At 35.4% G+C, this 20,985-nt stretch overlaps 1 protein-coding gene and 1 pseudogene across 3 annotated transcripts in view; one reads left to right on the top strand and one right to left on the bottom strand.

Annotated features, from left to right (window-relative positions):
- Positions 1–20,985, top strand: part of METTL25 (methyltransferase like 25) — a 123,206-nt gene that overhangs the window by 76,651 nt on the left and 25,570 nt on the right. For all 3 annotated transcript variants that reach the window (XM_078338070.1, XM_002752802.5, XM_009004310.5), the window contains exon 8: positions 1,749–1,822. In XM_078338070.1, coding sequence (XP_078194196.1) covers positions 1,749–1,822 — 74 coding nt within the window. The remainder of the gene's footprint in view (positions 1–1,748; positions 1,823–20,985) is intronic.
- LOC144577778 (chromobox protein homolog 1 pseudogene) lies at positions 20,156–20,850 on the bottom strand (annotated as a pseudogene).

A 20,985-nucleotide genomic window follows, 5' to 3' on the forward strand; every position in this document is an offset into this window, starting at 1 on the left:
TGAGACAGTCTCGCTCTGTTGTCCATGTTGGAGTGCAGTGGCAAAATCGTGGCTCACTGCAACCTCCGTCTCCCGGGTTCAAATGATTCTCCCTGCCTCAGCCTCCTGAGTAGCTGGGATTACAGGTGCCCACCACCACACCCAGCTAATTTTTGTATTTTTAGTAGAGACAGGGTTTCTCCATGTTAGCAGGCTGGTCTTGAACTCCTGACCTCAGGTGATCCACCTGCCTTGGCCCCCCAAACTGCTGGGATTACAGGCACCATGCCTGGCGAGAAAGAGATTTGATATAAGAATTGTGCTTTTCAAATGTTACAGGTTTTAGTGTGGGTGCTCAAGCATATGTATGAGTCTACCTACAGTGAATTATTTTAGCAGTTATTTGGGGACTGTGATATTTGTTACACCACTTTCCAGCGGTAGAACCTGTATTCTTTCACAATGCTCTACGAGTCTACAAGTCTGATGTTCTCTGTTGACTTCAGAGGGCAATGCCATCAGGGGAAGATGTAAAAAAATGACCCTCAGCTCCCAAGCTGTAGTCTCAGCAGCACAGAATGGGAAGTTAATGTTAAATGAGGGAGAGGGGCAGTAGAGTAACTTTTCTGCCGGAGCATGAAAACTTTATTTTGCTATGAGCTCCATCTGTATTCAAACATATTTATTCTAGTTGAAAACATGTGAAAATAACAGTTTTGGACTCCAAAGGATAATAAATGTCACAAAAGGATAACTCCATGGATATACACATTCCACTGAATTATATCTTTAAAACTTTACCAGTCATTGGACAGTTTTGAGTTTTACCTTGTTTGACTTCTTAAAAACATTCAGTACTGTTGACCTACTTCTGTTTCTACTTATTAAAAGAAAACTGCCTGCAAGCTGGGTTATTGCTGCTGACATTATTTTATGTTTGATGTTCCATACTGTCAATATCAAGATCTGTCGGGATGTGGTTAGGGTTTTGGTGACTTTTGTAGTTTCTTAGATTGAGCACTTGTATTGCTGCAGTGAAGTGCTCTTTATAAATAGCAATATTTTACCTTCTGCTCCTTTGAAATAATTATACTTCATTGGAACCCTTCTCTTCAGCTGTTCCTTTCCATTCAAAAACATTTGAACCTTTATAGGACATCTCTCATATCTCTGCAAGAAGTGAAGCATTGCTGAGAGTGCAGTCTCTTATCCTGTGTTCTTTCCCAGGCTCTACTTTTCAACTTTGTGATAGCCAATGCTGTCTTTCAGACCTCGGACATATCTTTATATTTCTTTACTTAGGGTAGGATCTTTCTTTCTTGGTGTGACTCCTAGCTGTTATTATCTTTATTCCACCTCCATTAAGACAGATCTACATTCTCTTTTTTTTCACACATATCCTTCCTGATTCTTAAATGCTCCAGAGCTGACTTGGCTGGTCTTGAAAGTATTTTTCATTTTTAACTGATAAGGGCTCCATTTGGACATTAACTTATTGTTCATTGATTATAACTTTTATTTCTTATTCACTGCTGTTTCTTTTATGGTTCCTTCTTTTTTTTTTTTCTTTTTTTTTTAGAATTAACTTTCACAAAAATTAGCCTAAGGTAACACTTTTACTTGAAATAGAAAAATTATAAAGTCATCCTCTGTGTTTAGCAACAAAGTCGGGTTTCTGACATTCACTAATGGTTCTAACATTCTGGCATTTATTTTATTTCTGTTTTTTATTTGTTTCTTGATCTTATATATGTCTGCGTTTTTTTCAGCTGCCTACTGAATCACTCTTCTATCGTGCTGTTCTTCAGGATATTATTAAAGATTGTTATGGCATCACCAAATGGTATGAGGATTTTATTTTAATAAGAATAACTATGTTATATTGTAAGTAAACTGACTTTTAGTCTTCGGGTGAATTTATGCAGAGTCACTGTTATTAGTATAAGAAACTTTGAGCATAATGTCAATAACAAGTTCACAACAATTGTATCTTAGGTTAATTATCAATAAAGGGGGAGCTCTAATGATTCCTTCTTGTCCTGAAGGCTCATTGTAATGACAATGTATGCAAAATATGCTTTAGAATTTTTGAAGTATTAAAATGTTATATTAAGTAGTTCAGTGATGATACTATATGAGGAAGAATTAGAATATTTCACATCCAGTAAGGCATAAGCACTTAACTCTAACTAGAACAGATATTGATCATGAACAACTCTTATAGCCCTTCAGGTCTCTGCTGGTAGAATACTATCTCTGCATATGTTTTGTTTTGTTCCTGTTCCCCCCCCAAATAATGTACTATATATACATAGAAGTAAGGGGTAGGAGAATTTTTCATAATATTGGTTCAACAACTGTTGTATTCAAGCATACATTTGTAATTCTGGCAGGTTTTATGAATGTTCTCTTGCTAATTACAACTGTAGGATTCAAATTATTATTTGGTATTATAGGATTATTCTACAAATTAAAATAAGGCAATTTTCAGGTTCTCAAAAATCAATCTACAATTTATTAAAAGATATAAAAGGGATTTTTAGGTTAGCTGTTATTTCTCTGTAAAAAAAAAAAATCCACTTTTTACTGATAGAAGTTATTGCATACAAGTACCTACATAGCCTATTTTCAACTATCATTTCTATGTCGATAACTCCCAAATCTGTATCTTAGTCACCATTTCCTTTTTTATTCTTCAAAGTCTATAAAACTGAATTTTTCATGTCCTCCTTCTCTTATATTTACCCCAAGGTGCTAACCTTGTTGAAAAAAGCCATAAAATTGTGCAAATTCATGTCCACTCAAATATTTACTACCCGCCTTCTTTAAAGACCTCAAATCAGTACTACCTGCCTCCTTTAAAGACCTCAAATCTGTTCGTTATTATTTTTCTTTTAACTTATTAAATTTGTTTATATCCTTTTCTAAACCTTATTTCTCACTTAAAAACTCAACACTTTCCAACCCTCCACATTCCTGCCTTCCATTAGTACTCAGAAGATAGCTGGTATTTTTATAAGACTTTTATTCCTGAGCCTCATTGACCTTTCTGCCACACTTGACATTGTTGGTCATTGTTTTTCCTCTAAAATCTCTTTCTCATTATCTTCCATTTTTCTGTATTCTCTGGCTTTCATTTTTCTACCCTGAACACTCATCTGTTTTTTTTTACAGTGTCTTAATTATTATTCCATCTCCTAGGTATATCTAGCCATTCTTTCATGTCTTCTATTCAGCTCCTGTCTCTTTATATTTTCTCTTTCTTTTAGGATCCTTACCACAAATGACTCTTGAGGTATGTAGTTAGTTCTCACCTTTTTAGAAGTCCTCATTCACTTTCTCATTTTCATCTGAATAACTTTACTTAAGTACCTCACAAATATATCAGTCAGCTACATCTAGAACAAATGTTCTCTTCCCACCAGTTCTATTCTTCTTTCTCTTGATGTTATTTCTGGAAATGGCGTGACCATTATCGAACATTAGAAGTCTAGAAATGATAAATGATTCTACTTTTATCATCAAACCACATATTCTAATTAGTTATCAAGATTTGTATGTGTTATTTTTTTAATACAGCAATTACTTATTGTGTGATAGACAACATGTTAGGTTCTGGGGATTCTGGATGCATAGGTAATGGTTTCCACACAGGAGCAATTTATGTTCTAGTCAGGATGGCTTATATAAAAACCAAACAGAATGATTGAAGCCTGATTTCAATAACACACTAAATAATTAGGACTAACTTCACTTCTGAGAAACTAAAAAATGCTGCAGAGGTCTGTGCACATGCATATGGGTGTGCATGTGTGTTTAAATTTGTTTTTAATTGGTTTGAGAGCATCAGAGACCTACTGAAGAGGCGAAGAATTCTAGGATGAAAATCTAGGAGGAAATGGGATTTCAAGAGAAGCAAGTCCAGCTCTTATGGCTGCACTTTCCCCAGAAGCATCTGTCAGTTCTGGAATAGGCAACTGTCCACCTGTCAACAGAAAGGGTGAGCACAGCTTTCAATAGAAAGACAGTTCTAGTGAAACAAAAGTTAGAGTTCATGGTCTGGTGAGGACTCAGGAGCAGTCCAGGTAAACCACTCATACATTGAATTAGGTCCCTAAAGGTTCATACTGTAAGAGTAAGAGTGAACTACAAATAGAACAGTCCTAAAATGACTAAAGCCCCATTTTGAATTATCTCAAGCTGTGATTAAAGTATTTCAGATTATTGCTTCTGCTAGCTGGATACAAGAAATAAATTCCCTCTGGACAAAATAATATAAATCTAAGCCTCAAACTATCATTAATGTTTTATATGTATAGTACCTTACAAAACCAATCCAGGATAATCAGCTATGTGATGAAACAAGACAACATGACCAAAATCCAAGATAAACTGCAGTCAACAGAAATGTACCTTTAAGAAAGCCAGAAAAAGGCTTAAAATAACTATACTTGAGAGACTTCAACTCTGGAAATATTGAATAGATGTACTTTTCTCTATTTGTGCTGCTAAGTACAACTAAATCCCTGAACATTATATATGAAGTGAATACAAGAAGACAAAAAGTAGAGAGAATAGGGAAGACTGGCTAGGGATTTCTGGACTTAAGGAACAACACAGTATGAGTTCCCCAGGTTTTTTTTTTTGTTTGTTTGTTTGTTTGTTTTGCTTCATGTAGCCCAAGATTGGAGTTGGAAAAGGTGGTAATCCAAAACCACCAATAGGCAGAGAAAAAAAGAAATTTCAAATGAAAACTGAAAGACCAGGAAGTGGGCAGGCCTAGAAAAACTTTTATGCATAATTGCCATACTATAGCAAAATAAAAACAGAAAAACCTGTAGCTCCACTCTCACCTATGCCAACAAAGGCCACATAAAAAACCTACACTTTCATCCTTGCCGGGCTGTAATGAAACTTCCTTATAACCCCTTTGTGGAGTAGTACTAGAGAAGGCTGAGTAGGAAACTAGGACTTTTATCCAACTGTAATAACAAATAACCCAGTACCACTACCACAGTGTCATAGAGACCATGTGAGAAGCCTGTACTCCCTACCCACCCAGCTGTACTATGACATCCCTTTTTCTCCCCACTAGGGTGGTTTGTATCAAGGAAGGCCTAGTAGAGAATCAGGAATTTCACCATCACTCAGCAGTAACAAGGTAACCCCTATCATGGTGTCAGTGGAGATCACATGGGAATCCGGAAGTCCCAGCAATAACAAAGTCCTTTAGGTATCAATAAAGGCTGACTTATCTTTACACAAAAACTTGTAGACAAATGTTTATAGCAGCTTTATTCCTGGTTGCCCAAACTGAAAACAACCCAGACGTCCTTCAGTGAGTGAGTATTTAAGCAAACTATCATAATCCGTACCATGAAACACTAAGCATAAAACAAAGAGTATTGTGGATACACACAACAACCTGAGTGAATTTCCAGAGATTTATACTGAATGAATAAAAGCCAATACCAAAAGTTTATGTACTTTTTGATTCTATTTATGTACATTCTTGAAATGATGAAATTATAGAATGGCAAGATATTAGTGGTTGCTGAGGTAGGAAAAGAGGGTAGGCTAGCCAGGAAGTGGATATGGCTGTAAAACAGCAACATGAGGGATTCTTCTGGTGATAGAGGTGTTCTGTATCTTGGCTGCATCCAAATCAGTATCCTGAATATTACCATTCTGAAACATTGTAGAAAACTAAATGAAGAGTACACCAATCCTTATTCTGTCCTACAACTGCATGTGATTTTATGATTCTCTTAAAATTAAAAGCTTAATTTAAAAACTATGTATAATATGCTTATTGAAATAAAATATTTTTGTCAGAGAGCCAAAACATTAAAAAAATTCAAGTGAAAATTCTAGAACTGAACAATAAAATGACTAAAATCAAGAAATCAATGCATAGTCTTAACAGCATTTTAGACACAGCTAAAGAAATAATTAATGAACTATAAGACAGGTCGGAAGAAAATATCTATAATGATGCATTAAAAAATGGAAACATAGAGAGTAGAAAATAAAGACTGACAGCTATGTGGAATACAGGGAATAGGTTTCATGTATGTGTTAACTGCAGTCTGAGAAGAAGATGAGACAGTGGATAGGGCAATAGCAATATTAAGAGTTTTCCAATCCGGACAAAAAGATATCAATCTTCAGATTTGGGAGGTACATAAATGTTATGCTGAAGTAAAAAGAAAACAAGTTCTAGACACATAAAAGTAAAATTGCTGAAAATAAAGGGAAAAATCTTAACGCAGCCAGAGGTGAGAGGAGTGAAGGAGGAAAGCAGATTACCCCCAAAGGAACTAAATTAGTCTAACAGCTGAATTCTCGGCATAAACAGTGGAAGCCGGAAGTCAGTGATATCTTCAAAGTGCTGAAAGAAAGTAGCCTACAGCCTATTTGAAAACACACTGTCAGAGGCAAAAAACAAAAGAATGAAGTATGCCTAGAAAATATAGAAAAATAACCTCAAAAGAGTAAATTTAAGTCATGGCCTTTATCTTAGTTCATTTCTATGTTACTATAAAAGAATAACGAAGGCTGAGTAATATATAAAGAAAATAGGCTTATTTGGCTCACAGTTATGCAGACTATACAGAAGAATGGTTCCAATATTTCCTTGGCTTCTGGAGAGCAGGGCCTCAGCTGCTTTCACTGATGAATAAAGGCAAAGTGTAGACAGCATATGCAGAAATCACATGGCAAGAGAGGAAGCAAAAGAGAGGGGAGGTGTCACTCTCTTTTTAACAACCAGGTCTTGTGGAAACTAATAGAGCAAGAACTCACTCACTGTCCCCCAAACTGGGAGGGCAATAACTTATTAACAAAAGATCTGCCCCTGTGACCTAAACTTTTCCCACCAGGCCCCACCTCCAACATTGGGGTTCACATTTCAACATGAGGTTTGGAAGGCTCAAATATTCAGTTTATAGCAGACTTCACAAGAGATTTGTAAAAGAGAAAAGGATAGAGAGCTTATTCAAAGAAATAATACAGAAAACTTAAAACTCAGGAAATTATACAAATACTCTGATATAGGAAGGCCAAAGACTTTTGAACTCAACTCAAACAATGCTACTCTAAGACATTTAATAATCAAAATCTCAAAGGTAAAAGACAAAGCAAGGATCAAAAAAACAGCGAGAGAAAAGCAGCTCTAATTCATCTGGCAACAGAGTTCTCAGTAGAAAATTCAGGCCAGGAGGGAGTGGGAGGACATTCATAGTGCTGAAGAAACTGTCAACTAATAATAATGGTGACCAGCAAAGCTGTGGTTCAGATATAAAGGGAGATACTTTCCCAGATAAACAGAAGCTGAATAAATGTATTACCACCAGAGGTATTTTATAAGAAATGCTAAAGAGAGTTCTTCAATCTGAAAGAAAAGGATGCTAACGTGCAGCAAAATCAGCTCAAGGTATAAAACTCATTGGTAAAAGTAAGTGCACAGACAAAAATTTAGAAGACTCAATACTGTAAATGTGGTATGCATGCGACTCATATCTCTAGTATAAAGACAAAAAGACATAAAAAATAATAATCATAACGTTTGAGATAGGCATAAAAAATAGGCATCAAAAAGTCAAAATGTAGGGGTGATGGAGTTAAAAGTATAGAGGTTTTTTTTAGCTTTTTCATAGTAACAAAATGGCAGTAGTAAATCCTTACCTAACAGTAATAATGTTGAAAGTAAATGGACAAAATTATTAAAAGATACAGAGAGCTAAATCGATCAAAAAAACAAGACCCAACTATTATTATATGCCACCTACAGGAAGCTCACTGCACCTATAAAGACAGCACACATAGACCAAAAGTACAGAGAAGGAAGAAAGATATTTCATTCAAATGGAAACCAAAGAAGAACAGGTATTGCTATAGGTACCCTTGAATAATACAGATTTGAACATACCAGACTCTATAGAATTCAGCCAAAGAATTATTAAGAGCAAAATATATAGCAATAAACACCTACATAAAGAAAAGTAGAAAAACGTGATAAATGACCAAATAGTATACCTCAAGAACTAGAAAAGCAAAAACCCAGTGCAGGTCCACTTACATGCAGTTTTTTTAAGAGATTTGTGACAATTAAATAAACTTGCATACAAACCATGTAGCCTAAAAATATTTTAAAAAATTAAGAAAATGAGGTATATCTTGAATGCATAAAAAATACATACACGTTTCTGATTTACTACCATAAAATATATGCAAATCTATAATAAAAGTCAAAATTTATGTAAAAACTTATACAGACAAACACAGACCATACATGCCACTATTCACAGTAAAGAGAAATGTAAACTAATGTAAATATGAAGTATTAAATCATAACCACATTAAATTAGCTATAATATATAATATAATAATTTTATAGCCACCTTTTATTGGCATTGCCGTGAACTCAAGTGTTGTATTTGTTTAAAACACTGCGTGTTGCAAATCTCAGTGTGAGCAATTTGTTTCTCCAGTGGATTGTGTATCACAATAAAAAGTGATCTCTCACAGTTCTCATGTATTTTTCGTTGTCTTTAGAGCAGTACCATAAACCTTGAATAACAACACCATGATATGCATAGTGAATGCCACTAGTGATGCTGGAAGTGTTCCTGATAGGCAGAGAAAAGTCATGACATTACAAGAAAAAGTTGAATTACTTGATATGTACTATAGATTGAAGTCTGCAGCTGTGATTGCCCAGCATTTCAAGATAAATGAATCCAGCATAAGGACTACTATAAAAAGAGAAAAGGAAATTTCTAACTTGTTTGCTGCAGCTATAATAGCAAGTGTGAAAAACTTGTACTTTCTGTGAAATACAATATGTTTTAATTGACTATGATACTGGTAAAGCTTCCAGTCAAAAGTGGACTATTAGTAGTTAAGCTTTTGGGCAGTCAAAAGTTACATGCATATTTTTTACTGCACAGGGTATCAGCACCTCTAATCCCCATGTTGTTTAAGGGTCAACTGTACTTATGTCACATAAAATAGACTTCAAGCCAGAAAAGGGAAAGAGGGTCATTATATAATGATAAGCAGGTAAATTCAGCAGGATGTAACAATTGTAAATGTATATGCACCCAGCACCAGAGCATGAAAATTTATAAAGCAAATATTAATAGATCTAAAGGGAGAGATAGATTGCAGTACAATAATAGCAGGGGACTTGAACACCTCACTTTTAGTAATGTACTGATTATGGAGACAGAAATATACCAAAGAAACTTTGTGTTAAACTACACTATAGAACAACTGGACCTAACTGACATTTATAGGACATTTCATCCAATTGCTGCAGCATATATATTCTTTTCGTCACCACATGGATCATTACCCAGGATCATATGTTAGGCCACAAAACAAGTCTCAACCAATTCAAAAAAGTAGAAATCATATCAAGTATGGTTTCTGACTACAATGGAATAAACCTAGAAATTAATAATGAGGACCTTTGGAAACTGAACAAATACATGAAAATTAAACAGCATGACCCTGAATGACCAATGGGTCAGTTAAGAAGTTAAAGAGGAAATTTTTTAAATCTATTGAAACAAACGAAAATGAAGACAACATAGCAGACTCTATAAGAGTCAGCAAAATAAATATCAAGAGCAAAATATATAGCAGTAAACACCTACATCATAAAAGTAGAAAAACTTGAAATAAATGACCTAATAGTATACATGAAGGAACTAGAAAAGCAAACCCAAAATTTGAAAGAAAGAAAGAATGAAGATCAGAGCATATATAAATAAAATTGAGGGAAAACCCACAGAGGATGAATGAAATGAAAACAAGTTAGCATTATCTAATAAACTGGAAAATAAATATACATGTTTCAGCAGTTTTACACCTAAGTATATGTATTACCCAAAATCTTATATGCATGCTCTTAGAAACTTTTACATGAATGATCAATAGCAACAATGTTTATAAGAGGAAAAATCCAGAAACAAAAAGCTCATTAATAGAAGAATGGGCAACACAACATATCTACAACTATACAATCTTTGATAAACCTGACAAAAACAAGCAATGGGGAAAGGATTCCCTGTTTAACAAATGGTGTTGGGAAAACTGGCTAGCCATGTGCAGAAAGCAGAAACTGGACCCCTTCCTGACACCTTACACTAAAATTAACTCCAGATGGATTAAAGACTTAAACACAAAACCTGGGACGATAAAAACCCTAGAAAGAAATCTAGGCAAAACTATCCAGGACATAGGAGTAGGCTAGGACTTCATGACCAAAACACCAAAAGCATTGGCAACAAAAGCCAAAATAGACAAATGGGACCTAATGAAACTCCACAGCTTCTGCACAGCAAAAGAAACAGTCACTAGAGTGAATCGGCAACCAACAGAATGGGAAAAAATTTTTGCAGTTTACCAATCTGACAAAGGGCTGATATCCAGAATTTACAAAGAACTCAAACAGATTTACAGGAAAAAAACAAACAAGCCCATTCAAAAGTGGGCAAAGGATATGAACAGACACTTTACGAAAGAAGACATATATGAGGCCAACAATCATGAAAAAATGCTCATCGTCACTGGTCATCAGAGAGATGCAAATCAAAACCACATTGAGATACCATCTCACGCCAGTTAGAATGGCGATCATTAAAAAATCTGGAGACAACAGATGGAGGAGAGGATGTGGAGAAAAAGGAACACTTTTACACTGTTGGTGGGAGTGTAAATTAGTTCAACCATTGTGGAAGACAGTGTGGCGATTCCTCAAGGCCTTAGAAATAGAAATTCCATTTGACCCAACAATCCCATTACTGGGTATATATCCAAAAGACTATAAATCGTTCTACTATAAGGACACATGTACACGAATGTTCGTTGCAGCACTGTTTACAATAGCAAAGACCTGGAATCAACCAAAATGCCCATTGATAATAGACTGGATTGGAAAAATGTGGCACATATACACCATGGAATATTATGCAGCAATCAGAAATGATGAGTTTGTGTCGTTTGTAGGGACATGGATGAATCTGGAGAACGTCATCCTCCAAACTGACACAAGAACAGAAAATGAAACACCGCATATTCTCACTCATAGGCGGGTGATGAAAAATGAGAACACATGGGCACAGAAAGGGGAGTACTAAACACTGGGGTCTATTGGGGGAAAAAGGGGAGGGCCAGTGGGAGGGGGAGGTGGGAAGGGATAGCCTGGGGAGAAATGCCAAATGTGGGTGAAGGGGAGAAGGAAAGAAAAGCACACTGCCATGTGTGTTCCTACGCAACTGTCTTAAATGCTCTGCTCATGTACCCCAAAACCTAAAATCCAATAAAAAATTTAAAAAAAAGCCCAAACCTCAGCATCATGCAATATACTCATGTAATAAAACTGAATCTTAAAACAAAAAATAAAAAATACAATTTTAAAAGAAAAAAAAATCTGGAGACAACAGATGCTGGAGAGGATGTGGAGAAAAAGGAACACTTTTACACTGTTGGTGGGAGTGTAAATTAGTTCAACCATTGTGGAAGACAGTGTGGCGATTCCTCAAGGCCTTAGAAATAGAAATTCCATTTGACCCAGCAATCCCATTACTGGGTATATATACAAAAGACTATAAATCGTTCTACTATAAGGACACATGTACACGAATGTTCATCGCAGCACTGTTTACAATAGCAAAGACCTGGAATCAACCCAAATGACCATTGATAATAGACTGGATTGGAAAAATGTGGCACATATACACCATGGAATATTATGCAGCAATCAGAAATGATGAGTTTGTGTCGTTTGTAGGGACATGGATGAATCTGGAGAACATCATCCTCAGCAAACTGACACAAGAACAGAAAATGAAACACCGCATATTCTCACTCATAGGCGGGTGATGAAAAATGAGAACACATGGACACAGGGAGGGGAGTACTAAACACTGGGGTCTATTGGGGGGAAAAGGGGAGGGCCAGTGGGAGGGGGATGTGGGGAGGGATAACCTGGGGAGAAATGCCAAATGTGGGTGAAGGGGAGAAAGGAAGCAAAACACACTGCCATGTGTATACCTACGCAACTGTTTTGCATGCTCTGCTCATGTACCCCAAAACCTAAAATGCAATAAAAAATTTAAAAAATAAAAAAAATAGAAGAATGGATAAATTGTATTATACTCATGTATATAGTGAAGTACTTTATATACCACAGTGAAAATGTATGAATTACAGCTACATGCATCAATGTGGTTGAATCTTGAGAATATGATTTTAACTGAAATCTCAGAAAACTCCTATAAATGGTTCCACTTATATAATTCAGAAAAGAGCAAAACTGAATAATAATTTAGGAGTACGATTATGTGGTAAAGAGGCAAGAACAACATAAGAATGGTAAATGCAAGATTCAGTGTCATAGTTTCCTCTGGGAGTGGTGAGGGGCTAGTGGATTATTAGGCAGAGTGATGAGGTAGGGAAGAGGAGGAGCACATATAGAAATCTAGGTGTTTAATACTAGTAATGTATTTCTGAAGTTTGGCATTGGGTACAAGGGTTTGTTTTATTTATATCCTTTATGCCTTACACATATTTTATAAATGCTTATTGTTTGTATTCAGTATCACTAAAATATTAATCTTTTATCAGGCTATACGCCAGAGTCAGTTGAGCCACATATTGTACTCCCAATATCTACTCTAGGCACCTCATAATGATAAGAAAATTTAAGTGATTAAAAGCTTATCTAAAGTCATATAGCCTGAAAGAACCAGGATCAGGACTAAATTCATAGTCCAGAAATGTTTTCACTATCCCATTCTTATTTGTTTATTATTATACTTTAAGTTCTGGGGTTCATGTGCAGAACATGCAGGTTTCTTACATAGGTATACATATGCCATGGTGATTTGCTGCACCCATCAACCTATTATTTACATTCTTTATTTTTAATGGTAAATTTTCTTTGAGATATTTTCAATATGAGTTAAGTTGCAAGGCTCTTTGTATTAGCATTGTAAATCAAGGTTAACTTGATTGGAATTACTGGCCAGCAATAGTACTAAAGACAGAAAATAAGGTCACTTAATTACTTCTTTTGCATTTTTAAAATTTTTCTTCCTAGCTAAAATAAATCATCTTCAAGTATAATTGTTTATATAGCCTAAGATGAGAAGTAAACCTTTTTCAGGGACTTAAGGATAACATTTTAACCTTATTATTTATAATTGTGATTTAGCTCATTTATGTTAAAACTCGATAATTTATAAAAAAGTATTTATAATTAGTCCTTATCTATGATGGAAACTTTCTAAGGGGAATAAAATGCGAAGGAAGGAATTTCATGGATTAAAAATATCTTTTTAAACACTTTGAAAGAGAACAGGGAAAATTCAGTTGTACACTTTTTTCACTTTATTCTGTTGCATAATAAATATATACAAATACATTTACAAGAAATATATAGCAATATATATAGAAATATATGCAAGAAATATATAGTGTTTTGCTACCTATAATTATGTAACATTTAATTTTAATTGTGATTTTGCTATAATCGAACAGGAAAGTGAAAACTCAGACCTTACAAACTATCACACAATATTAAAGGTAATCATTTAATTCATAATTTGTGGTCAAGTTGAAATTAAAAGGTCTGTGTCTTTTAAACCAAAAAGTAACTTGAAGATTATTTGAAGCTCCCTTAAGTGATAGCTATTTACAGCAAAATTTTATGTTGTTTTTCTTTTAAGTATTTCAATATGTGTTAGCATACAAAAGGCACAAAATAATTAATAATGTTACAATAATTTGATAAATATTTTGTGATTATGGAGAAACTGAATTTTTGTACAATCTGTCCTGTATGTTTTTGTTTTCATTTATTTAGTATATCTCTGCTTCACCTTTTTCTAAAATCTCCCATAAAAATACTGTTTTCTTGGAAAGTGTTACAAGTAAACCATGTTCTTACAATTGCATTTTTGGAGAACCATGTGGGTGTTGTTGAATTCATTTGAGTAGAATTTTAATTAGATCCAGTGCATTCACTTTTATTAAAAGAAAGTGTACTGATTCCTTTTTAGCATGCTGATCATGCTTTATTCTGACAGAGGGGCCCTTTTTAATCTGTTCTTAAGTTCTCATCATTTATCTTTCAGAAATTCATGTCAGTTTTCTAACTTTCAAATGTTTGATAACAGTTTTTTATGCCCCAAACTAAACTTTATTATTGTGGCATTCAAGGGCATTTTAAATCTGTTATTAATTTTCATTCCAGCCTAATCCATCATCCCATTCTTCCTGTGCACCATGAGCAGCTGCCCATGTACACTGTCCTGGCACACCAGATTATTCATCATTTCCCATGCAATTATTTTTATACTTTGCATGTTTTCTTGGAGCTGTTCCTTCTACCTGGAATATTCTCCTCCCTATTTCTGCCATCCTTTCATTCCAGGACCTCTGGACAGTGAAATTCTGGGTTTTTAAAAATCCAGTTTAGAAGACATCTCTGTGATGGCTTTCTTTTCTCCTTTCCATTCTTTTCTGTTCTCCTATAGTATTTAAGCTGTGATTCATGTTCTTACTGAACCTGAACAAATGCAATTAATTGTGTTTCTACTCTTCTGCTACCTTCTGAGCTCCTTGATGACCAGTTTTTTAGTTTTACTAAATTAAATGGTGTATCATAGTGGTTAAGAGTACAAATTCTAAAAATCCTCTTTGTACCCAATTTTTCCCTCTAACTACTGTCCCATGTTGGTTCTTTCCTTTACAGCAAAATTCCTTGAAAGTGCTGCCAATTTCTTTTCCACTTCCCTTAAATATGTTTCAGTCAGATTTTATTTCCATCACACCAGCAAACCACCCTTTTCTGAAATGTGAATGACCCTATGTTGTTAAATTGCATGCTTCATTCTCAGTCCTCTTACTTTGCCTGCCATCAGTATTGAACTCAATTTTACACTCTTCATTAAACATTTCTTTCTCTCATATTCTAGGGAAAGACTCAGAAGATACTCACATTTTTCTCTCGTTCTTTTTTCAGTTTTCTTGCTGATTTCTCTTTTTCAAACCTCTAATTGTTGAGGTGGCTTTTTTTTTTTTTGTCTGTTCCTACTAAGTAGATGATTTCTTTCCATCTGGTGGCTTTAAGTGTCATTTATACTGGTGAATCCCAAATTTTTAGTCCTGTTAATGACAATCGTATTCTTCCAGGTACTCAGACCAGAAATCCTGAAGGCATCCCTGACTCTTTTCTCTCACTGCCTAGGTTCAATCCTTCAGCAACTTTATAATCTCTCCCTTAAGAATGTATCTAAATCTGTTTTTATCACTTTTCACAACGTTCAGGACCATCCCTCTGGTCCAAGCCACCATGATATTTCGTCCAGATTATTGTAATAAGTTCCTACGTGGTCTCTCTCTTCTACTTTTGCTCACTACAGTCTGTTCTCTACACAATATCTAGAGTGATCCCATTGATATTTTAAAGTGGGTTCATGCTCATTATCTTCCAGTGGCTTCTGCTTACCTCAGAGGTAAAGCTAATGTTTTTCCTGTGACCTGCAAAGCTTTATATCATCTGGCTCCTCATTTTTTCTCTGACCTCATTTCTACTCTTCTCCGCTTAGTTTATATCTGTGCCAGGTACATTAATTTCCTTAATGTTTTTTGAAAATACCAGAATCACTTCTACTTAGGGCCTTTGATTATGCTGCATTCTCTGCTTGGAATATATACCCTTTCATAGATAGCCACTTGGTTTGCTCACTTTCTTCAGGTCTTCATTCAAAATTATTATCTCTGAGATATTCACTATTTACCCTCACTCCCCTCTAACTTTTCATATCTGCTTTCTCTCCTCTATCACCAGCTTTTCATCAGCTCTTATTACTATCTAATATATTAATAGTACATGTTTTATTTGTGTTATCTCCCAACTCAAATGATTTGTTTTCTTTCATTCACTTCAACTAATAGAGCCAAAGAACCTGACTCCAGAGTATTTTAGAAAAGCTTTTGAAAGAGGAAATTTTGACTATTCTATACCAGTGTTCTCCAGATTGTTGTCCTAAAGTGCCGTTAATTCTGTTAAAATAGGGAGAAAAGAATTTCTTAAAGATGAATGCTCCATGCAGTATCCTCCTCTTTAAGACTTAAGTGCATGTTCATATTTTAAAGACTCCTAATAGTTTGGTGAGAGACAGCAGCGTGTCACCATTAAGAACATAAGCACAGGAGCTCTACTGCATGGTTTCTAATGCCAGTATCCCCACTACATCATTTTAGTATGGTATTGGGCATATGTTTTTATATCTTTTTGCCTCAGTTTTTCCATCTGTAAACTGGGGTTAATAACAGTACCTACGTCAAAAGGTTGTTTTGAAAATGAAGTTAATATCTATAAAGTGCTTACAACAATGCCTGGAACATATTGAGTGATATTCATTATTAAAAGAAATCTGTTTCACTCTGTTGAAACCTATGCTTACGTGTTCATACTATCCTATCTTTCTTCTCCCAAACTATGTATAAATACTTAATTAAATACTGTTTTGTGGAGCCCACTCTGAAAAACAGAAAATTCATGAAAATAATTATTCTGATTTCTAGGTTCTCATTTGGGATTTAAGTGATTATTTGCCTATCAACTCCAAAGGAAATAACAATAATGAAATAAATATTTTGTCATAATTTTCTTTATCAGAAATGTTGATAGGGAGCTATAAAATACTTTGGAGAACTCCTCTGAAATAGTAATATTTTTAAATAATATTTCCTTTTAGCTACAGTAAACAGTTTACCTTAGGAACACAGATGTGACATATTTTCCCCTTAGTGAATGATTTTTGTTCTCTTTTTATTCTTTTCTATCATGTCTGTTTAATAACAGAAGTTTCTGTGCCCATCATGCTCTATGTGTTTAAAAAAATCTTCTAAACTGAGCTATTGTTACATTAATACTTTTACCTGGAGGCAACATAAACAAATTATTAGTTTTTATTTTAAATTATTAAATATGAAGAGTAAAACTTTATTGGACCATAATACCATACATAATACTCTCAAGATCAAGTGAATTTTTTTCTATAGCAAGCTCTGTCATAAATAAGACTGCTATTACTTAAAAATGTAACACACCCCATATTCCTTTTTTGAATAATCCTATTCTGCCCTTTTATTTTCCATTTAAAGATTCTTTGGCCTACCTCCTTTTTGTTTCTTAACTAATACAATTGCAGTATTTCACCAGGTGCTCATACCTGTAGTCTCAGCTACTTACAAAGCTGAAGCAGGAGAATTGCTTGAGCCAAGGAGTTTGAGGCTGCAGAGAGCTATGATTATGCCACTATATTCCTGCCTGGTCAACAGAGCAAGACCATGTTTCTAAATTAAATGAATGACTAAATAATCTTTAATTGCAATATTTATCCTTAAAACTATAGACCCTTCTAAATACTAATGAATACAATATTTTCCTTTCTTTGCACCTACAAAAGAACGAATTATATTCTACATCATAAACTCACTTTGCAGATATTATTTTTAAGATTATGAAACACCAAGACTTGTAGAAATTGGTCTCATGTCCTACAAAAGTAACCTATAACTTCTAAGAGTTATAAAGTCTGATTCATTATACTTAATACTAGTAATAATACTATACCTGACATTTCTGTTTTCTGAAAAATATCCTTTTGTGTCCTTGAGCCATGCACAGTATATTGAATATTTTATTTTATCCTCAGGCTTATGAGATAGATTTAACACCATTCTACTTATAATCAAGAAGAGGCAAAGAGGTTAATTGTTTAATAAGTGGTGGAGTGAGGATTCACGCCTGTTTCAGTCTTTAGTTCAAAACCTCTACCAACCACTGCACTATCATGCATATACAACATTTGAATACATGTTTTAAAATTAATAAGAAACCTGATGAACATGTATAATATTTAGAAATCGTAAACATACTTTTGACTGATCCTAACTGCTAATGAGTTTGAGCAGTAAGTCTAGCAATAAATGACTTAGGAAGAACAAATCTCCTCCCATGAAGTCCATTCCCTCATATAATTTTATTTTTTTTTTTATTGCATTTTAGGTTTTGGAGTACATGTGCAGAACATGCAAGATAGTTGCATAGGGAGCGAGATAAAAAAAAAGCTCAAAAGCTACCAGAAGACAAGAAATAACTAAGATCAGAGAAGAACTGAAGGAGATAGAGACATAAAAAACCCTTCAAAAAACAATAAATCCAAGAGCTGGTTTTTTGAAAATGTCAACAAAATAGACCACTAGCCAGACTGATAAAAAAGAAAAGAGAGAATAACCAAATAATTTTTTAATTATTAGAATTATTTAGTATTCCATGGTTGCACTAAAACACTAAAATTCTGTTTCCTTGATTATTGCAGGAGGCTCTGCATAGCTTTTCTGTAAGAAATGTACATATACGTTGTTATGGTATCATGGAATCTGTTTTGCTATTCACCTGTTACACAGAGGTGGCTGTTCCTTATCTGCAGTTTAACAGTACTTAGTATGAACTCTATTCAAGTACTATGCTGGAGGTAATATTGACTAATAGTTAATATCCAAGATTATGGAGTCGAGTGTTGGAAAGTTTACTTAACCTCTCTCTACTTTAAAATCTTTAAAATGGGGATAATAATGGGACCTACCACATGGGGTGTTGTACGGATTAAGTGAGTAAATACAGCAAAGGACATAAGAATCACTGGCACATAGTAAACACAATGAATATTAGCTGTTAATATTTGTATTGTTTACTTTGCACTCTTTCTTACATCTTTCTTCAGGAGCTCTCTATTTTAAATTATACTTATTTGTATAACTAAGCCTGCCTATATGCTTGTCTATTATACTTGAATATTATCGATAGACCTATTTATTATATTAATGCATTTCTCTCTTTTTTTATAAATCTATAGTTTTGTTAAGATAAAAACTGATAGTATAGTATGAAGTTTACATTTAAACAAAGTTTTCACAGAAATCTAACACATGCCTAAAAAGAGTTTACAATGTAGCTCTAGATGCAAGTCTACACAATATCAAGAACTGATGGATCTCATGACTCAAGTCAGAGCATTTTGGGTATGTTACTTCTTAGGATTTCTTTTAAAAAGTTGTGTGTGTGTGTGTGTGTGTGTGTGTGTGTGTGTGTTTTAAAGTGAACCACTCCCCAGTATGAAAGTTTAATCTTCTCCTGGGACCGAGGTTTTTTAAGTCACCCAACTCTGGAATCAATTCAGTGAAACTTCTGCTGTCAGTGACTGAACCCTGCCATCAATGGTTTTAGAGTTCAAACCTCAAAAAAAGGGAACGGCTCCAAGAGTTCTCCCCACTAAGAGCATAGGCCCTTGACTTTCCCTACTGTCTTATCTCCTCTTCCACCCTCTTCCTCTTCCCCAACACCTCAGCCAGTGGCTTGGATGAACAAACTGATATTTATAATTTTGTTACTGGAAAAGAAAGGTCTTCTAATTTTAGGAATTAGCACCTCTGAGACAGAATGATCTGCTTGTCCTGTATACTCTCCAACAAAAGACCTTCCCTCCTCAGTCAATTTCCATTTCCAAAATGGCAACTTTGGTAACTTATTAACTGTCTTAGTCCTTTGTGGGGAACAGCAGTAAGTTTAGGCAGGGAACACCTTGGCTTATAGTTTCAGACATTCACAGCTTTTAAACAGTCTCTCACAGCCCTTATTTATGGTGCCAATGACATTTTTTTGAAAAGTAAAGTATTCTGGACATAGAAGCATATCATTAGTTGTCTGTTCTTTCCATTGTTTCACCATTTCCCCTTTCAGGCCCCCAAATTTAATCAAAATTATGCTACCCATCTCCCTTTCTCCCCTCCCCATCCCTCCCTCCCCCAAATAATACACCAGTAATAGCCAAAAACTACACACATGCTATGCTGAGTTAACACTATTGGGAAGAAGGCTGTGGGTTGTGGAGATGATCTTTGAAGATCTACAGTATTTTTTTGCTCTCCCACACACCCAATTCTGCAAGTTTTGTCCTTCATAGAAGGCCCTTTGCTTTTCTCAGCAAAGTGAGGAAAAGGTTGCCTTGAAACACTTATCCCCCTTCCCCTCCACTGGGATGGGTATGCAAACTATACAGCTTAGAACAGCTTTAAAGCAGTTGGGCTGCTGCAGGGCACAGAAACTATACTGGCTCTTCAAAGGACATCTTCTCAAGCCACCTCTGTGGTGTCAAGACAAGTAGAACTCCTTCCCTTCCCACTTGAAACCCACAGTCAGATGTGACAGGGGCTGGTACTCAGGAGAGTTAATTCTTGTCATTTTTTTGGTCATCATCCTCCGAGGGGTAGGAATGCCATGTCAGCCTTTCCTCATAGAAGGATATGAAAACCTGTGGGCACTTGACATTGGCTTCCTTGGCAGAGACCAGGTCAACCTCATCAGAGGTTTTCCATTTCATTAGGAACATGAGCTCTCCACTGGAGTCTAGCTCCAATAATCCACTCTGGCTCCAAACCTGGAGCAAAGCCTCGTGGCTTTTCTGACTCTTCTTTCTTCTTCTTTGGTTTGCTGTCTTCTCCCTTATCTTCAGAATCAGAATCAGCTTTGCGCTTGCCTCCCTCCAATTTATCTGTCTCATGTGCTGTTTTCTGTGACTGCAGAAACTCGGCAATAAGGTCAGGGCAATCCAGATTCTCTTCTGGCTCCCATGTGTTGTCCTCATCTGAGAACCTCTTCCACTTTAGGAGGTACTCCACTTTGCCCTTTACCATTCGATGGTCGAGCACTTTTTCCACCACATATTCCTCTTCCTTCTCTTCTAGCACCTCTTCCACTTTCTTCTTGTTTTGTTTTCTCCCCATTGTGCCCGCCAGCTTTCTGGTATAAAGAGTGACACTGCTCAGAGCAGCACCCAACAGCTGGAGAGGAATCGGTGCTGCGCTACTGGCGCGTCGTATCGGGTCGGCCGGGGAGTGGTGCCCAGGAAGGCAGCAAGC

Source organism: Callithrix jacchus, chromosome 9, assembly GCF_049354715.1.
Source record: "Callithrix jacchus isolate 240 chromosome 9, calJac240_pri, whole genome shotgun sequence".
NCBI classification, from domain to species: Eukaryota; Metazoa; Chordata; class Mammalia; order Primates; family Cebidae; genus Callithrix; species Callithrix jacchus.